The sequence below is a fragment of the Opisthorchis viverrini genome, assembly GCF_000715545.1.
Source record: "Opisthorchis viverrini unplaced genomic scaffold opera_v5_203, whole genome shotgun sequence".
In the NCBI taxonomy this organism is placed as follows: Eukaryota; Metazoa; Platyhelminthes; class Trematoda; order Opisthorchiida; family Opisthorchiidae; genus Opisthorchis; species Opisthorchis viverrini.
Window position 1 is genome coordinate 54,827 of NW_008751859.1, and position 17,901 is coordinate 72,727.

The 17,901-nt window shown below is 46.5% G+C and overlaps 2 protein-coding genes across 2 annotated transcripts in view; one reads left to right on the plus strand and one right to left on the minus strand.

Annotated features, from left to right (window-relative positions):
* Window positions 1–744: 744 nt before the first annotated feature.
* The window catches only part of T265_08123 (hypothetical protein), a gene marked incomplete at both ends in the record, with an annotated part of 47,272 nt that continues 30,115 nt past the window's right edge, over window positions 745–17,901 (plus strand). The window contains 5 exons of the mRNA XM_009173836.1: window positions 745–750; window positions 791–880; window positions 4,731–5,039; window positions 15,602–15,691; window positions 15,775–15,867. Of these exons, the coding sequence (XP_009172100.1) occupies window positions 745–750; window positions 791–880; window positions 4,731–5,039; window positions 15,602–15,691; window positions 15,775–15,867 (588 nt within the window). The remainder of the gene's footprint in view (window positions 751–790; window positions 881–4,730; window positions 5,040–15,601; window positions 15,692–15,774; window positions 15,868–17,901) is intronic.
* T265_08119 (hypothetical protein) overlaps window positions 6,323–17,901 on the minus strand; it is a gene marked incomplete at both ends in the record, with an annotated part of 17,058 nt that continues 5,479 nt past the window's right edge. The window contains 4 exons of the mRNA XM_009173832.1: window positions 6,323–6,557; window positions 16,246–16,448; window positions 16,648–16,838; window positions 16,991–17,335. Coding sequence (XP_009172096.1) covers window positions 6,323–6,557; window positions 16,246–16,448; window positions 16,648–16,838; window positions 16,991–17,335 — 974 coding nt within the window. The remainder of the gene's footprint in view (window positions 6,558–16,245; window positions 16,449–16,647; window positions 16,839–16,990; window positions 17,336–17,901) is intronic.

Below are 17,901 nucleotides of genomic sequence, written 5' to 3' on the forward strand. Positions count from 1 at the left end.
CTTTTTTTCCTTCAGTGTTGGTCGTCATCTAAAGAGAACTGCAAACCCTTTAGCTGTCGGAGCACCGAAGGAGAAAACTGCATCTTCTTATGCGACAATCTGGATTATTATTAGTTTTTTATTTGTACGTTTTGCTCCTTTACCCTGCCCTGCCCTGTCCTCGCTTGTTCTGTCCCGTCCAGTCCTGCCCTGCCCTGCCCTGTCCTCGCTTGTTCTGTCCCGTCCAGTCCTGCCCTGCCCTGCCCTGTCCTCGCTTGTTCTGTCCCGTCCAGTCCTGCCCTGCCCTGCCCTGTCCTCGCTTGTTCTGTCCCGTCCAGTCCTGCCCTGCCCTGCCCTGTCCTCGCTTGTTCTGTCCCGTCCAGTCCTGTCCAATCCTGTACTGCTCTGCCCAGTGGCGTTCCTCTCCGTCGTAAGCTGAACCCACTGTCCAATAACAACCAATGAGTGTGCTGAATGTCCCGCGGGACGTCGATTTCGCTTTTTTCGTCCATTGCTGAATCCGCTCGTTTTAATGTCCGGGAAGGATGTGAGCAGCTTGAGTGCAAATGGCAGGTTGAGGGAAATACAAGCGAGTATTGCGGAAGGAAGGATGATGCTTCAGGTTTTACGTTCACTCCCGGCGTCGGAGGTTAATTCCTTTTTTTGTGCTGACCGATTTCACGCATTCAGAATAATAATGCATTCATTTCGCGGTTCGAGGAACTCGTTTCCCGACTTGAAAAGTATAAGGTGGCCAATAGCGAGATGCATGTAAGTTTGTATGTACTTGCATGCGCAAAGCAACCTTCAGAGTCCCGATATTCAGTCTCAGCTTGATACTTTGAGGGAGAAACAGGAGAATATCAGAAGACTTCTCTCGCAGACTGCGGAGGATTTTCAGGTGGGTTGATTGCATGCTGCAATTGTCAGTTGACTTGGAGCTCACTCGCCCGTCCATTTCTCCAAGATCTTGATAGTCAATACTGCTATAAATGTCACGAAGTGTATCCTACTCGTAGCAGGTAATCTTTGAGACTCGAAGTTAACTGTGTAACATAAGGCCCCAAGTACGTGAGGTCTTTAAAGGAGAACAGAATGTCGTTGTCTGTTGGATCCTAAAGGACCCTTTATAGCACAGATACACATCTAAACTCCCTTTAAATAAAATGCAAACAAGGTACTAATGAAATTTCCAAGAGACCTATTGCTTCCTCGGTTTGCACTGCATACAAATTTGACTTTTAGCCAACCGAGTGTTCAGGCAAACATGCACTTCGGAATAAACGCGGAATTTCCTGTTCACCCTCGGGGCGTGTAACCTCAAAGTCATATTAACCCTGACCACAGGCTTTAGAGCCCGTTCCTCGCTCTTGTAATTGACGTTCAAGTGACGCTTGCAGAAAGCAGTTTGGGAAACCATTGTCAGGTTTATAACATCCCAGATCGGTAGGGAGTTGATGGCAGTGGTTAGCAGCAATTCAGAGTATCCAGGGTGGCTGCTATCTTAGCGCTGTAGCGTCCGTGTCGTATCACGGCTTTTCGTCCAATAATCTCTTAAAACATGGCTCTCCAAGGGCAATATCTACTGGAGAACAAAGTTTGCGCTGGCTGATTACTACATTTATCGAAATCAAGTTGTTTGGATGCGGTGAGGCTTAAGCCGCCTCCATTTGGGTCCATCAGTTGCTCCATTGCAATTTTGGAATAAATGGCCACCATCTTTTCCTGTAAGACACCATGTAGCACAAGCCGATTTTAAACTACACCTAGTCTCGAGGTTGCCGGTCCACCAAAAATTGTCTAGCCTCGGATCATTCCGTGGTTACGCGCAAAGTTTTTGATGAATTCTTGTAGCAAGCGACTACGATGGGCGAAGCTAATCAGTGCGATGTAGCCGCATCAGCCCAATGCTCGCAATTGAATTAGACGATGGGACGCCCGGTAATTTAAACCGGAGCTTGTGTCGGTGAATGTTCGGACGCCGGAGGTCTTCATTTACAGGCTTACATTGTAGATTCAAGAAGACTTATCAAAAGGCAATATAACCGATCAGCTGTAGCACCCTTTCGGCGCCTACTAGATTCAAGAAGACTTGTTAAAAGGCAATATAACCGATCAGCTGTAACACCTTTTCGGCGCCTACCTGCTGTATCGGTGGAAGAAGTGAACAGAACACGATGCGACAAGTAAGCGTGAAGTGTGGTGGACACAAAGCCAAGAAAACGAGAGTTTCAGATACCCTAGAGTGCCCGAAGATTATTTTTATTGATCCATATGATCGGTTCCCGGAACCCACCGGTGAGCGAAACCGTCAAGAATCGAAAATGAGTGACCATCTTGGACAAAGAAGAGCGCCTCAGCCGCTGGGCCAGATACTTCGAAAAACAATCGTCGTGGCCACCAACCGCCACTCATCTGGAGCCCGCAGCTGACGCAGAACCCTTGACGGTGAACGTTGAACCACCGACGGCCCCGGAGGTTTACGATTGTCCTCTCAGGCGTCCCCGAGCTTCTGGTCCAGATGTCCTCCCGCACGCATTATTCAAAGATGGGGGTGAAGTCCTCAGTCGGTGCTTGTACGACCTGTTTGTTTGCATTAGGGAAAAGGAGTCTGTCCCAGACAACTGGAGAAAGTTGATTGATAAGTCCTCAGTCGGTGCTTGTACGACCTGTTTGTTTGCATTAGGGAAAAGGAGTCTGTCCCAGACAACCGAAGAAAGTTGGTGATAGTACCCATTTTCGAAAGGTCTCGTAGTGAGTTTGGTAATCACAAGGGGATCAACTTGACCCCGGTCGTCACCAGACTGTTGGCGTCACTGTTGCTTCGTCGCCTTACGGTGTCTCGTCAAACAGCGACTCGAGAGCAGCAAGCGGGATTCCGGTCTGGTAGGGATTGCGTCGACCAAATCTTCACATTCTGTCAGGTGCTAGAACGTCATACGTATAACCGACCCAGAATTCTAATATTCTTGGATTTCCAAGGCGCATTTGACTCAGCTAATCGGTCTGTTCATCTTGACAGACTTGTCCACCAAAGGATGCCCCCGGAATTTTGTGACAGTACGTTCTTTGTATTCTCAGACTTCCGGACTTGAGAGTATACGATGAGCTCTCTTAAAGCTTCCGTACACAAAGCGATCACCGTCTCCATTGATGATCGATGAAATAATGAGACGAACGCGGGAAGGTCCCCAAAACTCTCGTGTTCAAATAGCTTGTGACAAAAACCTTGACGATCTGGAATACGCAGATGCACGAACCTGCAAAACTCGGGTTGCGTTTGCTAATTTGAGATATTTATGGCGTCAAAGTGGTGTCCCTGAATCTCAAGGGACGTGTCTACAGTGCGGACTGTTTCATTGTATGACTGTTCAAACGGCGGAACTGAGACATCTTTGGGTATTCGACAATTGTTGTCTCAGAACCACAGCCCGTGTGGGTTGGTGTTGGACATTCCTTAACGAGTCAGTTAGAAAGCTAGTTTTCGGTTGTGCAGCGGTACTTCCATCACCAAAAACTGCGTTGGTTTGGACATGTGCTGCGAATGCCAAATCATCGTTTGTCGAAGAAAGTGTCGTGTTTTATGCTAAACTTAGAGTGGTGGAAGCAGAGAGGTGGCCAACCATAGACCTAACAGAGGACTATGAAGGAGATTACGAAACGTTTGGATGCTGTCGGCGCTGCACGCCTTCCAGGATGTGGACCGCGTGATCTGCACTGCATCTTGTTGGAGACGCTGCAAGATATGGCTACCAACCGGGGTTTGTGACTGAACTCGGATGTACAGGAGCTGCAGTTCGGTGTGATGCAGGGCGAGCAAAACGGTCAGTCCTAGAGCTGGGACCTGCGGAGAAAGTATTCAAATTTGGGCGGTTGAGGGTGGAAGACAGAAAACGTGAAAGTGTAAGAAGGAAGGCGTCAGCAGTGGCATGTTTTCGCTTACCCGCCCTTCTGTATGCACCAAGTAAGGCGACCCGGCTGATGGCATCACGCGAAGACCGATGAGGCATCAGAATATTGTTAGTTGTGAATGTCAATGTTATACGAGGGCTGGGATATTGTCAGGGCGCCCACACCTAGACAGGAGGACGGTTAGGGTCCTTAACCAAAGCCTTTGGCTCAAAAACCTCACCGCAAGGCAGCGGTGTTGGGCTGGAAATGCAAGTACGCCACCATTTTTACGGAACACGTCGCCATACATGTTCCAACCTCCAACCTGGAGGGCCAGGAGACTGTGTTCGTCAGACCACTACCCATGAACCAACCTGGTATGGTAAACTCTGTGAGTGTCGTGTGGACATCCCTCAGTATACCCCAATATGTCGCCGAGTTACACAAACAGCCACACCACGGTAAGGTCCAGTCTCTTCGTGACGGCAGGCAGCCATCATCTGTCGATGATGATGATGGCTGCCTGCTTGCCTAAAGCCAGACAGGAGCAGTCGAGATGCTGAGGTTGGGTTCGAACCACTGGCCATTGTCTGTAAGCTGGTACCGTAGTCACTGAGCTATCTCTAGCATTTGTCGTTGTGTGGTTAATATTGGATGACCAATCAATATCGCACATTGTCGACCCGATCCTGAATGTCAGACTTCCCCTAGGATTGATACTCTTGCATTTTATCCCGACATTTAACTCCATAGAATATCTCCATGGTTCCGCGTTGCCACTACTCTATATTGCACATTCTGTCTTTGCATTCCATTTACTTTCTTTTCAATGTCTTTATGTGCATTCAATCTGTCTTTAGGCAGCACTTTCACCTGGCGTTCAGCTGCCTGGTTCGTCGCAGCAACAACTTTCGAACTCAGCTGCTGAACTCCTTTCGAAGTTTTCCTCACTTGCTACTGAGGGAGATGCCAGGGGAAATGGTGGTACTTTTGGAGCCACTACAAATGGTGACCTGGTTGCTCAACCAAACGGAGATCAAACTGATGTTTCCAGGGCGACTTCTGCACAGCACCGTGACGCATCTTCCAATGGACAGAATAAAGAGTGCGAGAGTGCAGATTCGAAGCTTCCGACTTCTGCATCGCAGAAGTGGGCGCCCTTGTTTGCGGTACGTTCACCATTTTCGGAGGTCAGCATTAACGTCCTTATTGTCATCATTCCTGTAAACGATTCCGGCGTTCTCTAATTAAACTGTAAAATTGTATGTATTATGGTATTGCTTCTACTTTCGATGGTTGTATATTCTGTTTTCCAAACGCTCGCATGAGAACCCACTTGAGCCGTACATCTCAAGTGAACACAGATTTCTCGTGATTTAGTCTTCGGGTTCATGGTGATCCTCATATAATGGCTCGCGTTATTTGCGGTATGTGATTTGTACTAAGCCGCAATGCCGAGGCACCTTTACTGGACTCGATTTCGGTATACAGTCGTCTTTACGCTGTTCACTCTACCACCCGGATCACCCTACAAGGAAACGCGTTTTGCTGGCCAAGCCAAACAACGACACCCAACTGCTACATTCAGGGTGTACATCGGTGTTACAACTAGGCATTGTTTGATGCCTGAGTTTGATTTTAGTTAAACATATATTAGATGCCACGAATTATTGCGTAGGGTCCCCTAGATGCCCGAGGAGTGAGATGTGGAAAACGGGCTCTTGTTGGTTTGAGGAGAATATCCGAAGCGTCATGTTTTGGCGGTATTGCATTTATCGATCGAAGGTGAAAATACATTCTGGACAAGAGATGCCTGTCGCCTAATTCGGTATGGAGGACGGACCCCAAGGGCTGCATTATGATACATGATGCTTAAATTAATTGAGGTATCATCTTGTTTTTGGGACATCGGAACAAAAGTAGAGTAAGTGTTAGGTGGCTGCCCCGTTGGCCAGGAAATTCTTGACAGAAAGTTTGGATGTGTGGACGAAGATCTCAAGGGTAAATAATGCTTCGCAATTATCCAAGCGGAAGAAGGAAGTTCGTTTTAGGCACCTCACCTTGAGTCCCCGACTCGAAAGTGCTATGTGCAAGACGGTGGAAAGATCGGAGGTTGTTTTGTGACACTCCTAATCTTGGATTGACGGTCTGACCTGCGTAGCATCGGGTGCTACGGTTTCTGAGAAACCCTGCTTGTAGCTAGTGGCTCAATGGGGTGGATTGGTGTGACCTGATCCGTTGTTCCTGATACTGCTGTACTTTAAGCCCCTTTAAGCTGCAAATAAATTTCATTTGTTTGCTGGAGGTGTTTACTAAATTGCTGGAAAACAGGACGGAAGGTCCGTATTTCGAACCCGACCTCTGCCACTCGATTTCCCCTGTCTAGGCTTGGGCAACCTGACAGTATTCCAGCCTTCATGCCTCCTTCGTGTGGCATGGCGCCGAAAGGGTGCTACGGTTGAACGACCTCTCTCTGGCGGCCGAAGCCAATTGATGAACTGTCAGAGTCTGCGGATTTAGGGTTAGCTTCTGCCCACTCGTCGTTTCTGTAAGTGTTGGTTTTCTGGATAAAACCTGTCTCCATGGGGACGAGATGGACCAAGTGGTAAGAGGGATAATTTGCTGACCGGAATGTCCGTGGTTCGGCTTGTTTCCATGGGGACCAGATGGACCAAGTGATAAGAGGGCTAATTTGCTGACCGGAATATCCGTGGTTCAGATCTGATCTCTACCTCTTGGCTTCCCCTGTCTAGGCTTCGGCAACCTGGTAGTATCCCAGCCCTCGTGTCTCCTTCGTGTGGCATGGCAGATAGGCACTGAAAGGGTTTTACAGCAGAACTCTTTGTCTCCATAGCCTTTCCGCGGTATAACCACTCCTAGACCGCATTTTAATGTGACCTCCCATAGTACGAAAGCTGGGTGCTCTCTAGAGAGCTGCCTAATTGTGGCGTTCTAAGCACTAGTCCCTGAAACCCCAGCTTTCGGTCAAGTGTGCTGTAGTCACCTTAGGGCTAAGACTTCTGGTTTTCTGGATAAAACTTTTGTCTCCATGGGGACGAGATGGACCAAGTGTAAGGTGTTACATCTGAACGATTTTTCCCCTTCCGGTGTCCACATCGCAGATTCTGAAGTGGGCTATTCCTGGTTTGTTGTGGGCCACCTTAAAAAGCGCAGTTCTTTATGTGTAGTCAAACTTTTCTTGGCCCGATCAGGCCGCATGTTTTTCTGGAGAAATCTTGCCTGGAACTACTGTGTTGTACCAATAGCAATCTCTCATATATATCCACTTTTTGGAGAGCATCCCCTATGTTGTTGCTGCTAGACTGACGTATCCCGCACAAACAAACGTTGGGTAGTTGAACGTTTACTTTACAAGGCCATATGAATTTCCGGAATGCATCAACCCAATTGATATTCTCCACCAATGATCGCATCTAACTGGCAGCGGTTCTGAGTCTGGTGGTCTTTAAACGGACTCATACAGGGTTTTGAACAACAACACCGACGTCTTCTGTTGTTGCATTAAAGAACTTTGTAGCAGAGAGAGATGTCGTAATCACGCAGTCATACTACTGCGTTCAACACTGAACTTCTTTGCGCCGTCTTTGACGGTACTTGGATTGAGGTTAAACGACCGTCGTATTCATATCATACTGTGTTAAATTCACGAATATGCCAGCTACTATTGGTGCAGCACTATCTACGTCAGTCTGGCTTGACTTGTGAGTAATATGGGTCACGAATCTATTCGGCGCATACACCGTGCACTCTGAGCTTTTAATTGTCCTCACTGTATTTGGCAGTTTGTCATTCAGAGGCAATGCACGCTCTTGGCTGTAGAAGTACTCTCACTTTTTTTAGTTTAAATGAGCCAAAGTGCGCTCAGTATGCTCCTGACGTGGCTTTGTGTGATCTCAGTTGGAATTCCGTCGAGTGGGTAAATCCATAATCGATCACTATCCTTCTATTGTTTTGCATCGCCGTGCAACATTAGTTTCCTTCTAATAACAGCTGACAAGCGGCATGATCCCTAGTTGATCTTAATTCGCCAGAAAAATAATCACTCCCGTCATCTAACCTGCTCGTTTTATACGCACTGACTTGAAACTAACTTCTAAAACATATAAATCTTCCCAGACAAGGCTTATTAGGTTTATTTGAATGGATAGCCTTAGCTAACTCTCCAGCAGACAGCATTCAGGGACAGGCGATGTGCGGATATCGAAGGTCAACAAGGTAATTGATACATCTGTCACAACGCTGGGTTTGGTTATGGTAATCCTTTGATGAAATCTCTGGATACTGGTGACGATTTACTTGTTACTTTACCACATCTTGCTACTGAAATTATTCACTACGTAATCATTCGTGCGTGGTAGTCACCCTTAAATAGGAGACACATTACGTGAACACGCCGTATGTCATGAATGCAACTGATACTCCACATAGTGAATGGCAGTTCGTCATCAGATAACTTAGCAAATACAGCACTTTAACGGACGACGCGCAAATAGTTCAGTTTGTCGGCTCTTCAGACACCAAGCTTTGATTAAATGTAAACCGTATCATAAGACTGCGCTCGACTTTCATCACCTCGCGTTAGCTCTTCGTATGTCCTCATTATGATCTTCCCCATGGTTGCAGGCTTTTGTTCTTTTAATGAAACACTAGCGATCGCTTTTCATCCTATCCTGAAGATATTCAGCAGGTTTTTCTAATCCAGTTCACTTCATTAAGATCAAAGTCAATCTATTTTATCTTCAGATGAGTTAGAATGTAATCGGTGCACCGTTATCAATTTTCCGCCAAACTACTTCCTTGTGAGCTTTGATCTTGTTCGAAGGACGAGCCACCGAATGCTGAGTGGCTATTAGACGTGCTTACTGTTTTGAAATCTGTGCAGCCATTAATCGTTTCATTATGCGCGCAATGCAATCCTGTCGGTAAAAATCAGAATGCTGGACAAAAACTGGGAGTCAGACTAAGCTGCAATGGATTATGCTTGATTCGCCTAAAACCCTCCCCACTCCCGTCGAGATTCCCCGGTCAAACCACTTATTTACTGAAGCGAAAAAATCAGGTACCTTTGGGCATGCGAATGAACTCCACCAGCTTCTAACACCTCGGATCGAAATACTGCCGGAGAGTTCGCTGACGGACATTGAGTACGTCGGCGATATTTCTCTTTTTGGATCTTTAGAAATGCAAACCATTAAATACAACCTAGGTAATTTTACCGGTATGCGCTTCACAACTGTACGGTGTAAAGTGCTGCTGTAAGGCTGGATGGGATCACACCCAAACCTAATGCTCGCAGGTGAACCGATCAATGTGGTTGACAGGTTCGTCTATATGGGTAGCTGCACAAGTCCCAATGAACTGGTCAAATACAAAATCACTTCCCAAATTGGTAAGATCAGGACAACGTTTTCCAGCCTCCAACATTTGGGGCGCCGCTTGACATCACCTTGACTGTCAGGGGTAAAGTACTCAATGCTGCCGTTCGATCAGTCCTACTTTACGGATCAGAGACGTAGTCGCTGCTTGTGGAAGACCTTTGAAGACTCCCTATATATGATCGTAAGTGCCCCCAAAACATAACGCGTGTCTGGTGGAAACATCAGATTAGTAGTGCTAGAGTACGTCGGATAGTTTTCGGGCAAGTTTATTCTCCCTCGATAGACCAGCTGTCCACACCACATGTTACGTCTGTTAAGACGTGTACCTCGTATTCCAGGGGACATTTTATCTCTTAAACTTCTCTTCGCCCAGTCTTGCGTCAGTCCATGACTTAGCAACTGGTTGCTTACCACGACAGTTGTGGTTGCGTCATGCAACCAATGGCGGTCTTGCACCAAAGCCGTCGCCTCCACTGCTTAGCTCTCAGTCCCTGTTACACCGCACAACCAGAACTATTCGACGTCAGTGAACTGAATCGGTCGTCGTCAGGGCTGTTATCCCCTTTTTCTCTTCGTCGATGAACGAAACTGTAGCAGCTGGAACTGCTGCATTTCGATGCACGGATCGTGAGCTAAGACACTGGACTGAACTGACGCGCCCTTTCTGGTTTCAAAAAAGAGGTTAGATCTGAATGTGCGAATAATCATGATATCATTCTGGTGGCATTTCTAGCTTGCCCACAGATGTCATCCTCTGCAGGGCCACTAGGACTCGTGAGTGGCTTAGCCATGAAAACCAGGATGGCTCCCGTACGGGTCGTGGGTGAGTTGACCACGATGTATTTGCCTTATGACAATTTCCCCAACAACATCATCCGTACCAACAGTTTTCTTCCTAGGCCTAAAGGCGGTCTTAGACTCAGTCGGTCGCGCTGCTTTCTGGCAGTTTCTCTCCTTCAGAGGTGCGACGAGCACCTGCATCACAACCCTCTATTCCTTATGGTCTATCACCCCTGGGTGTGTGAAAGTCTATAAAGGGTATTCTTCCGAATTCACCGAGGGCGGTGTCCATCAGGGCTGTTGTCACCTTTCCTGTGTAATTGAATTAATCGAGTAAACGACTACCCTTGGTGTGAAGCTTCTCGGAAGGGACCTTAAAAACTTGGATTATGCCAGCGATATTGTGGTACTTGGCTCAGATCCCATCCGGGTACAGACTACACCAAATAATATAGGTGATGTTGCTGTAGGACTCTGTATGCGCCTCGCACCTTCGAAGTCGAGTGGTGGTCGGGTGAACCACCAAGTTTTGTCATGACGTCAGTACCACAAGAAATGGTAGGCAGATTTACCTGTCTGAGTGGTTGTATCTCGCCGGATGACAAGATTGCCGATGAAACTAGTGCTAGAATCGTCAGGTCCCGTTCTGCTTTCCTTCTACTTTGGTGCCTCTGGGGCTGATGCGACACTAGCTTGTCTCTGAAAGACATGGCCTACGACGGGACATTGCGTCTAGTTTTACTTTATGGCTGTGAAGCCTGACCGTAGTGCGTTTAAGACAAGGTTAGATTATTCGTCTATGGCCACCGGTACCTCCGAAGCATTGCACCTGCATCGTGGAAGCATCCGATTAACAATGCTGAAGTGCGGAAAGTAGTTTGTGACGGCAATTCGACTGCTTGTACAATCGCCGAGTGAATTCGGCTGCACCAGCTACGTCAAACAAAACAATCGTTCAGCTCTAGCACCCTTTCGGTGCCTAGCTTTTACACGAAGGAAGCACGAGGGCTTAGATACTATCAGGTTGCCCAAGCCTAGACAGGAAGTCGAGAGGCAGAGGTCGGGTTCGAACCGCGGATCTTCCGGTCAGTAAATTCGCGCTCTAACCACATGAGCCAACTCGCCTCCTACGTCGGCCCGGCCATATGCTCCATACACCAGATTGTCGATTGCCGTGCCATTTGCTGAGTCAGAATCTGACGGAGAAACAAGATGGACAATGCATGGCCTGACGACGGAACCTGAAAACATTAAAAAATGACCTTGGCTGCTCCAGTGCATTTCTGCGGGGTTGCCGTATAAAAGAACCGTCACGTCAATGGTTTGGGGTGCTCACTGACACGGTGATGTCACGCAGTCAGTTGCGGTATTCTATGTGTTCTCATGTTCCTATTCCTCAAACCACCGCTCTTTTTGTTTTTAAAATACCCTCTATCTTACGCTATATGTTGTCGTAAGTTACAACAACCTGAACTATCTTACGTCATGGCTGTCAAACCGAACTGGACTAGCTGCATGCCACATTCACATCTGCTCACTGACCTTTTCACACCCAACTGACAGACCACTTATCTACCCCAACAGTGTCCAGTGGTTAGAATACGAGTTTATTGACCGGAAGGTCCGCGGTTCGAACCCGACCTCTGCCTCTCAACTTTTATCGTCTGGGTTTGGGCAACCTAGCAGTATCCCAGCCCTCGTGCTTCCTTCTGATGACATGCAGCTAGGCACCAAAAGGGTGTTAAAGCTGAACTTTTATCTCTATTTTGATGCCACAGTTGTGCATATCGTATTAGTTTGGAAGATTGGTTTATCATAACGACTTTTGTATGCTGATGAGACCTCTAATTGACATGTGTATCTTAACCTATCGGCACTTCTCAGCTGGTCCAAAGGACTGCCCTTCCTAAGGCAACCGACGTTTTAGCCGTCCAACTAATTCTTAGAATTCGTTATTTACATTTTTCTATTTCGTATTTTCTGACTTTTCGACCCTCCTAATCCGGGATTTTATTCGAATATGACGTACTTTAAGTGTAAGCATAACACATAAAAACTTGGCTATGTTATCCATCCAGATGAAGTGAGAAAATGATTGATTGGGGTCAGACTCCATGTTATTTTTGTGGCAGTTCTGGTAGGAGAATACGGTCGACGTCAAGCGCTCAACCATGATCCCGAAGGATATTTTATGGAAATCATTCGCTGTAGGATTTCGGAAACTAATCATGTCATACTCTGGAATATGTGAACCTCTCTCGTGACCTTAGTGAGATGGTTGCAATATAAGGAACACAGTCGCAGTGACTACGGCTCGTTTTCCGTTGTAGGCTGAATTCGATCACCTGTAAAACTCTTCCGGAACCTAGCTACCGTGTCATCCGAGGAATGAGGTACATTCAGGCTGCTCAAGCCTAGACAGGAGCAGTGGAGATGCAGGGGTTGTGTTTGAACCACGGACCAGTAACTTCGCGCCTTAGTAAGCAATTAAAGGATGAATTAATAGTCCTCACTACTCACTAACCTTGCGATGCAGTCGATGCACAATACCATACAGCGCTTTACATGCCTTCACTTATTATAATCCACCTTTTACTACGACCTACCTACTATTTTATTTACCACAAATAGGCCAAGCGAAGTAACTAATTGACTATTACTACATAAATGGAGTGAGTTATTTTGCTGATTCATTCTCACGGAAACCTCCTCCGGCCCATCGAGAATTCACAACGCTTTTCTATGGTTCGCGTCCATTTTATTTAGTGGCGCTCGTGCATCCAAGCTATTGCCTTCAATGCATAGCTTCATTCCCAACTCCCCACTTAGAAGTCCACTGACAGCCTTGTACTGGCGCAGCAATTTTTCAGTTCCTGCCTCCGATGTGCAACCACCTCTTCAAGTTATCGGTGAACGAAAGTATGGCAGCTGTAACCACTGTACGACATTGTACGCGGTTCTTGTAGCTGATGATGATGGTGATAATGATCTCAACGATAATTTTAGTTTTGGGCCAGTTGTTTTTCATAGTGTATATCTGATTAGCAGCCGCTTGTTTCACTACTAAATTAGACTTCCAGTGTAGATGAACTGGTTCAATAGTGTCGCGGAGCTTTTCTCTAGTTGGGAACACACTATGCATAACTATGTTAAAATGATGGATCCTCAAAAGTTGCACCCTTTTCTTGGTCTGTGGAGTGTGACATATGACAAATTCGGGTGAATTCTCTTCTCTGTCCATTCGGAATTTTCAGGAAACTATTAACCTCCTAGAGCTTGTGTTTTTATTTCCACCGGCCACAGTTTCTTCATTGCTGGTTGTTTTTGTTAAAGGGAATTCTAAGCCTAGTTGTTGCGCCTTATCCTAAGCGTACACAAAATTGGTCAGGAATCCCAGTGACCACAGACTGGTCAATGTTATTGCCAACTTGCGGATCCTACAGGTTCACACTGAAGCTAGCGTAACACCGTACTGGATATTGTCAGTGAGATACATCGTTATGTGGTCATGCAACCACTCTCCAGTTATTTTCCCGCCATTTAGGACGACAATGCAAGCTGAATTCACAGTGCTGCGTGTGCCGGACCACGTGTCCGATTGCCAGAATGAGACACGGATTATCGTTTCAGAGAGGCTTGGTGAGCAATCGGTGGATTTAGCAAACCTCTGAAACGATGATTACCCAGTGGGTCCAAACATCTTCCGATGGATTTGGACACTGGATACTTTAGGTGACGAATCAGCCCGTGCTTGGGAAATCGTATAACCAAAACCGGTGTCATGCACGGTGTCATCGTCAGCTTTAAGAACCGCATATTCGTCATATAGTGGCTATAGCTACCAGAGTTTTGTTCACCAATGGTGTGGGAAGTGGGGCAGGTAGCTGCACCTTGTGCTTACTCAACCAACCCAAGCCCAGCGCCTTGTTACCAGCACGTTGTGTTGGCGATCCGCCGCTGAGGTCGATTACGGACTGTTACTTAAGTTGCTTAACCGCGTTCCAAGGGGTTTACAAACTTCACTTGACAGCAGTTGCTTTTCCGTTGCTTTTTGTTAGTTCCTCCTGATGTTATCGCTAGAAGACCGTACCCAACTACCCCCTCCTATGCCGCAAAGGCATCCATGATCTTATGGTTAAAGGTCTTTGAAGTGTTCAGGTTGAAGGGACCAAGCTTCATAATCTCATGATAAGACGGCAGTTAAAGTCGATTTGTGTAAGTGGTTAATTTCGTTCCTGACGCCACCAGACAGAGGCTTTTGTTAGTGCGTGCGTTGAATTTCTTTATAGCAGCATGATCGTGACTAATGCAGCTAGAAAGACGTGCAAAACTATGAAATCATTCAAGCTCTTTACTGTGGAGGGATTATTGCCGAATACTGATAGTCGAATGACAGAACAGTTTCTTCTGCGTAGTCTAATTCCACTAATATTTTCCCAGGTATCATCTCAAATACTGAATTTTCGTCCCTTAGGAGTTCACATTCCATGGTTGTGTTGTGACAACTGAGCAAAATGGGAGCGATAGAGTGCAGCTCTGTACAGCCATCCAGTTTTTAGACAGATTTCGGACAGTTCCAACGTGATCAGAAATGTCGAAATAGGGAGCACAAAAACCCGTCTGTTATTAATCTGTCGTGTTTATGGTGCCGCTCAATGAATGACGTAATATGGTGGTGCTGTCTGTGTACCGTCTATTTGGTCAAATTCCTATCTGCTGCCTTCAGATCAGAGTCCCGCATGCTCAAGTTGTGTGTCGCAATAATGGGCAAGCTATTTTATATGTTGTGGCATTCGTAATGAAGTGGATACATTTTCGTGCATCGTTTTCTCGTAAATCGAAAGTTAGTTATCTTCTCCAGTTCTCTGGGGCACAGTCTTCTCCTCCAATAGGTTCAAACAGTCTTGTCAAGGCAGAAAACAATCTGGTTACGGTCTTTGAATAATACTGATGGAAACAGCTGGATGTGGTTTTATGGCAGAAGGACGTGCGAGTTCTCCATTAACTGACAATTGGTGTAAACTGACAAGCCACGACCGTAGTTGACCTGTCGCTGTTAAAGTTCCTCAGGCGATCTAGAAACTGGCTTTTATTATTGGTCGGTATTCGTCAACCTCATGTTATTGATACTGCAACGTGATTCCGATATTATCTTTGATTAACTCGCTATCTCTTGGTCCCGGTCTTGTGACCAAGGGGTCCTCTGGTTTAACGGCATAGCGTACCGGTGATGCTTTTGACGTCAGCCATTTAATATGATGGTCGAATTGCATTCTCGTCATGCAATTTCCCATAAGGGAGTGACAAACAAGTTCCAGTTTCTCGTTTTGCTTTTAGGAGAGAAAAACCGCCAAAATTCTTCCATTGACGAGGATAGTTTCTTTCCTCTTTAGATGAGAGTGAGTGAAGTGAAGGCTGACACTACCACGTGATCATTCTTGACCCATCGTTTCGTACCAAGTACAGGATATTTTGGTTCTTATCAATGTTGTTTTTGTGCGTTTCAGTGTCATCACAACTCACGCAGTACGTCTTTTTCTTTTCCACTACAGATTCAAGTAACAAAGTTGACCGACCTCATAGAAGACTCAAAACGCTTCGAAAGCATGGTGGACCGGTTGTTGGAAATAACAAGACGTGCAGTATGTTGACGCCCCACTGTCGACTATTTGCTGTTTATCTGTTTATTTTATCCCCATTTATCTTGGCTTCTATTTTCTTGCAGCGTCTGACTGAGGCCTCCCAATTTCTCAGCGACATTGTTGTCCGGTTCAATGAACTTCAAAAAAGTTTCTCTTCGTTGCGGGACAGATATGAGGTAAGTGCCAGGTTTTATTTCTCCGAGTAACAGACAAAACAGACTCAGCTATTGGATACCACCTTCACCCTCACTCAGTTAGCGAATGATTGTAGTCCGTGAGTCGGTTTTTGTTACTGTGTCATCATCCACTGTAAGCCGTGTGCGTATTGTGCAGTGATGGCAGTCGCCACATTTTCGTTCCCCGATAATGTGGGGAGATAAGGGTGGATAGCTACGAATCGGAGGCAACAACCGGTATCATTGACGCGTAAATTCATGAGTGACAGTTGACTTCTCATTGGGAGATCGCTAAGAAAAGGTGTGAGCTTAAGACAACAGCTGGGACGCATGCACATCGTTGAGTGCGCGAGTGTGTCCACCAATGTCTCCAGTCACTGGTGTGTCCAATCTCCATTCACGGAGATGGTATTGACCTCAGCGCAACCGTGTCTGTTGGTAATGACTCCCATACTTCGCTGCCAGATCATTGTGCAAAGAGCCCTCCGATGAAGTCGACCAACTGATGTATGACCAAAACATCGTATAATTGACTCATCTATCGTAGGTAAGTTATGCCCACCGAAAACTATTCGAATCGGCTCAGCATTACTAATTCAATGTCTCCACCAGACTTGGGCGATGCCTCGGAGATACTGGTGGTCAAACACTGAAAGTATTTTAACGTCTCAGCTGATTAATGGGACTATCGAGTACACACCAGCATTGTCACAACTTGACTCTTACTGTCACGTCTACGCCACAGATGAGTTAGGTTTAAAACAGCAGCTCTTGCCTTACCGATCCGGTGATAATACTATCTTCAGTTGGACCACTGGGACTGATATAGCGGCCCGGATAGACGGACTTATCTGTTATCTCAGTGAGCTCCCCCACAAGCAATAGGGTCGGGTTTGACCCTAGCCAGTCTTGAAACAGAGCGTTACACTTTACAGGGATGAGGTGCATAACAAATTGTGAGACAGAATTATCTAGATAATTTAATGTTTGCCTTTCTGTGGGATCAAATCCACGGTGAGCCACATCGTCTGCATACACGGTATGTATGGGCGAACATTCTGGAAGTATTCGGACAGCTGTTCTAACGGTAATGCCTCAGCTTAGTTCTCGGTCTGTACCTTACAAGCTGGCGTCTTCGTCAAAGAAAGTACAAAAGATGCACGACGTGTATTAAACGCCCAAAACTGGGCCAAACCGTATGTACAATGCGTCGTATATAAAATGTATGAAAATTCGGATACCTCAATGCGCCAGTGGCAACCGGCATCCGGCGGATACTGGATTACGATTGGCTTTTGGGTCCACACTTTCGGCCAGTCAGAGCTTGCTTTGATGTTGGACCGGCAGGTGGCCCGATCTTCTTCTGGCCGAATGCATGCGGGGTGGGCTTCTTGGCCGTAGCAGCACCTAACTACAAGCGGTATCGGTGCGAAGTTCCGCCTAACAGCACCACCGACATTAGAGCGGGCTGTGAGGAGGATTGATGAGCGGAAAAACAATCCGCAAATGCTGAAGGATGCCGCAGAAAACGTTAGGGTTATCGTGGGATCCGCGCATCGATGCTACAACACATGGAGGTAACTGTGTTGAGTACACTAGACTTAAACCAACAGGTTTCGAACTCACTTTTGATTATTTTCTGCTCGTTCCAGGGAAATATTGGGATAGTTCTACAGGAAATAAAGTTGACAGTACAAGAATTCAAGCTCCGCGGCCGCCTATCACCTCAGTTTTGTTCCGCACTCGTATCTGTGCCTGCATATCCTGGCGGCATCGAAATTTCTATGCCTCCTACCTGACGGACCAAACGAACGCCAAAGTTCGATAGGACATGACCTATATTTTGGTCACAGACACTGCCAGTGTTTCAACTTGCACACTTGGTGCCGATGGCTTCGTCCTCAGTCTGACACGACCTGCCAGCCAGCAGTTTGACCATATTTTATTCCATCCCATTGTATGCATTCTTTTTGGTGTTACTTCCAACGTAACAGCTGATTTGCTATACTAATGAGAATTTTAACAGGCGAACTG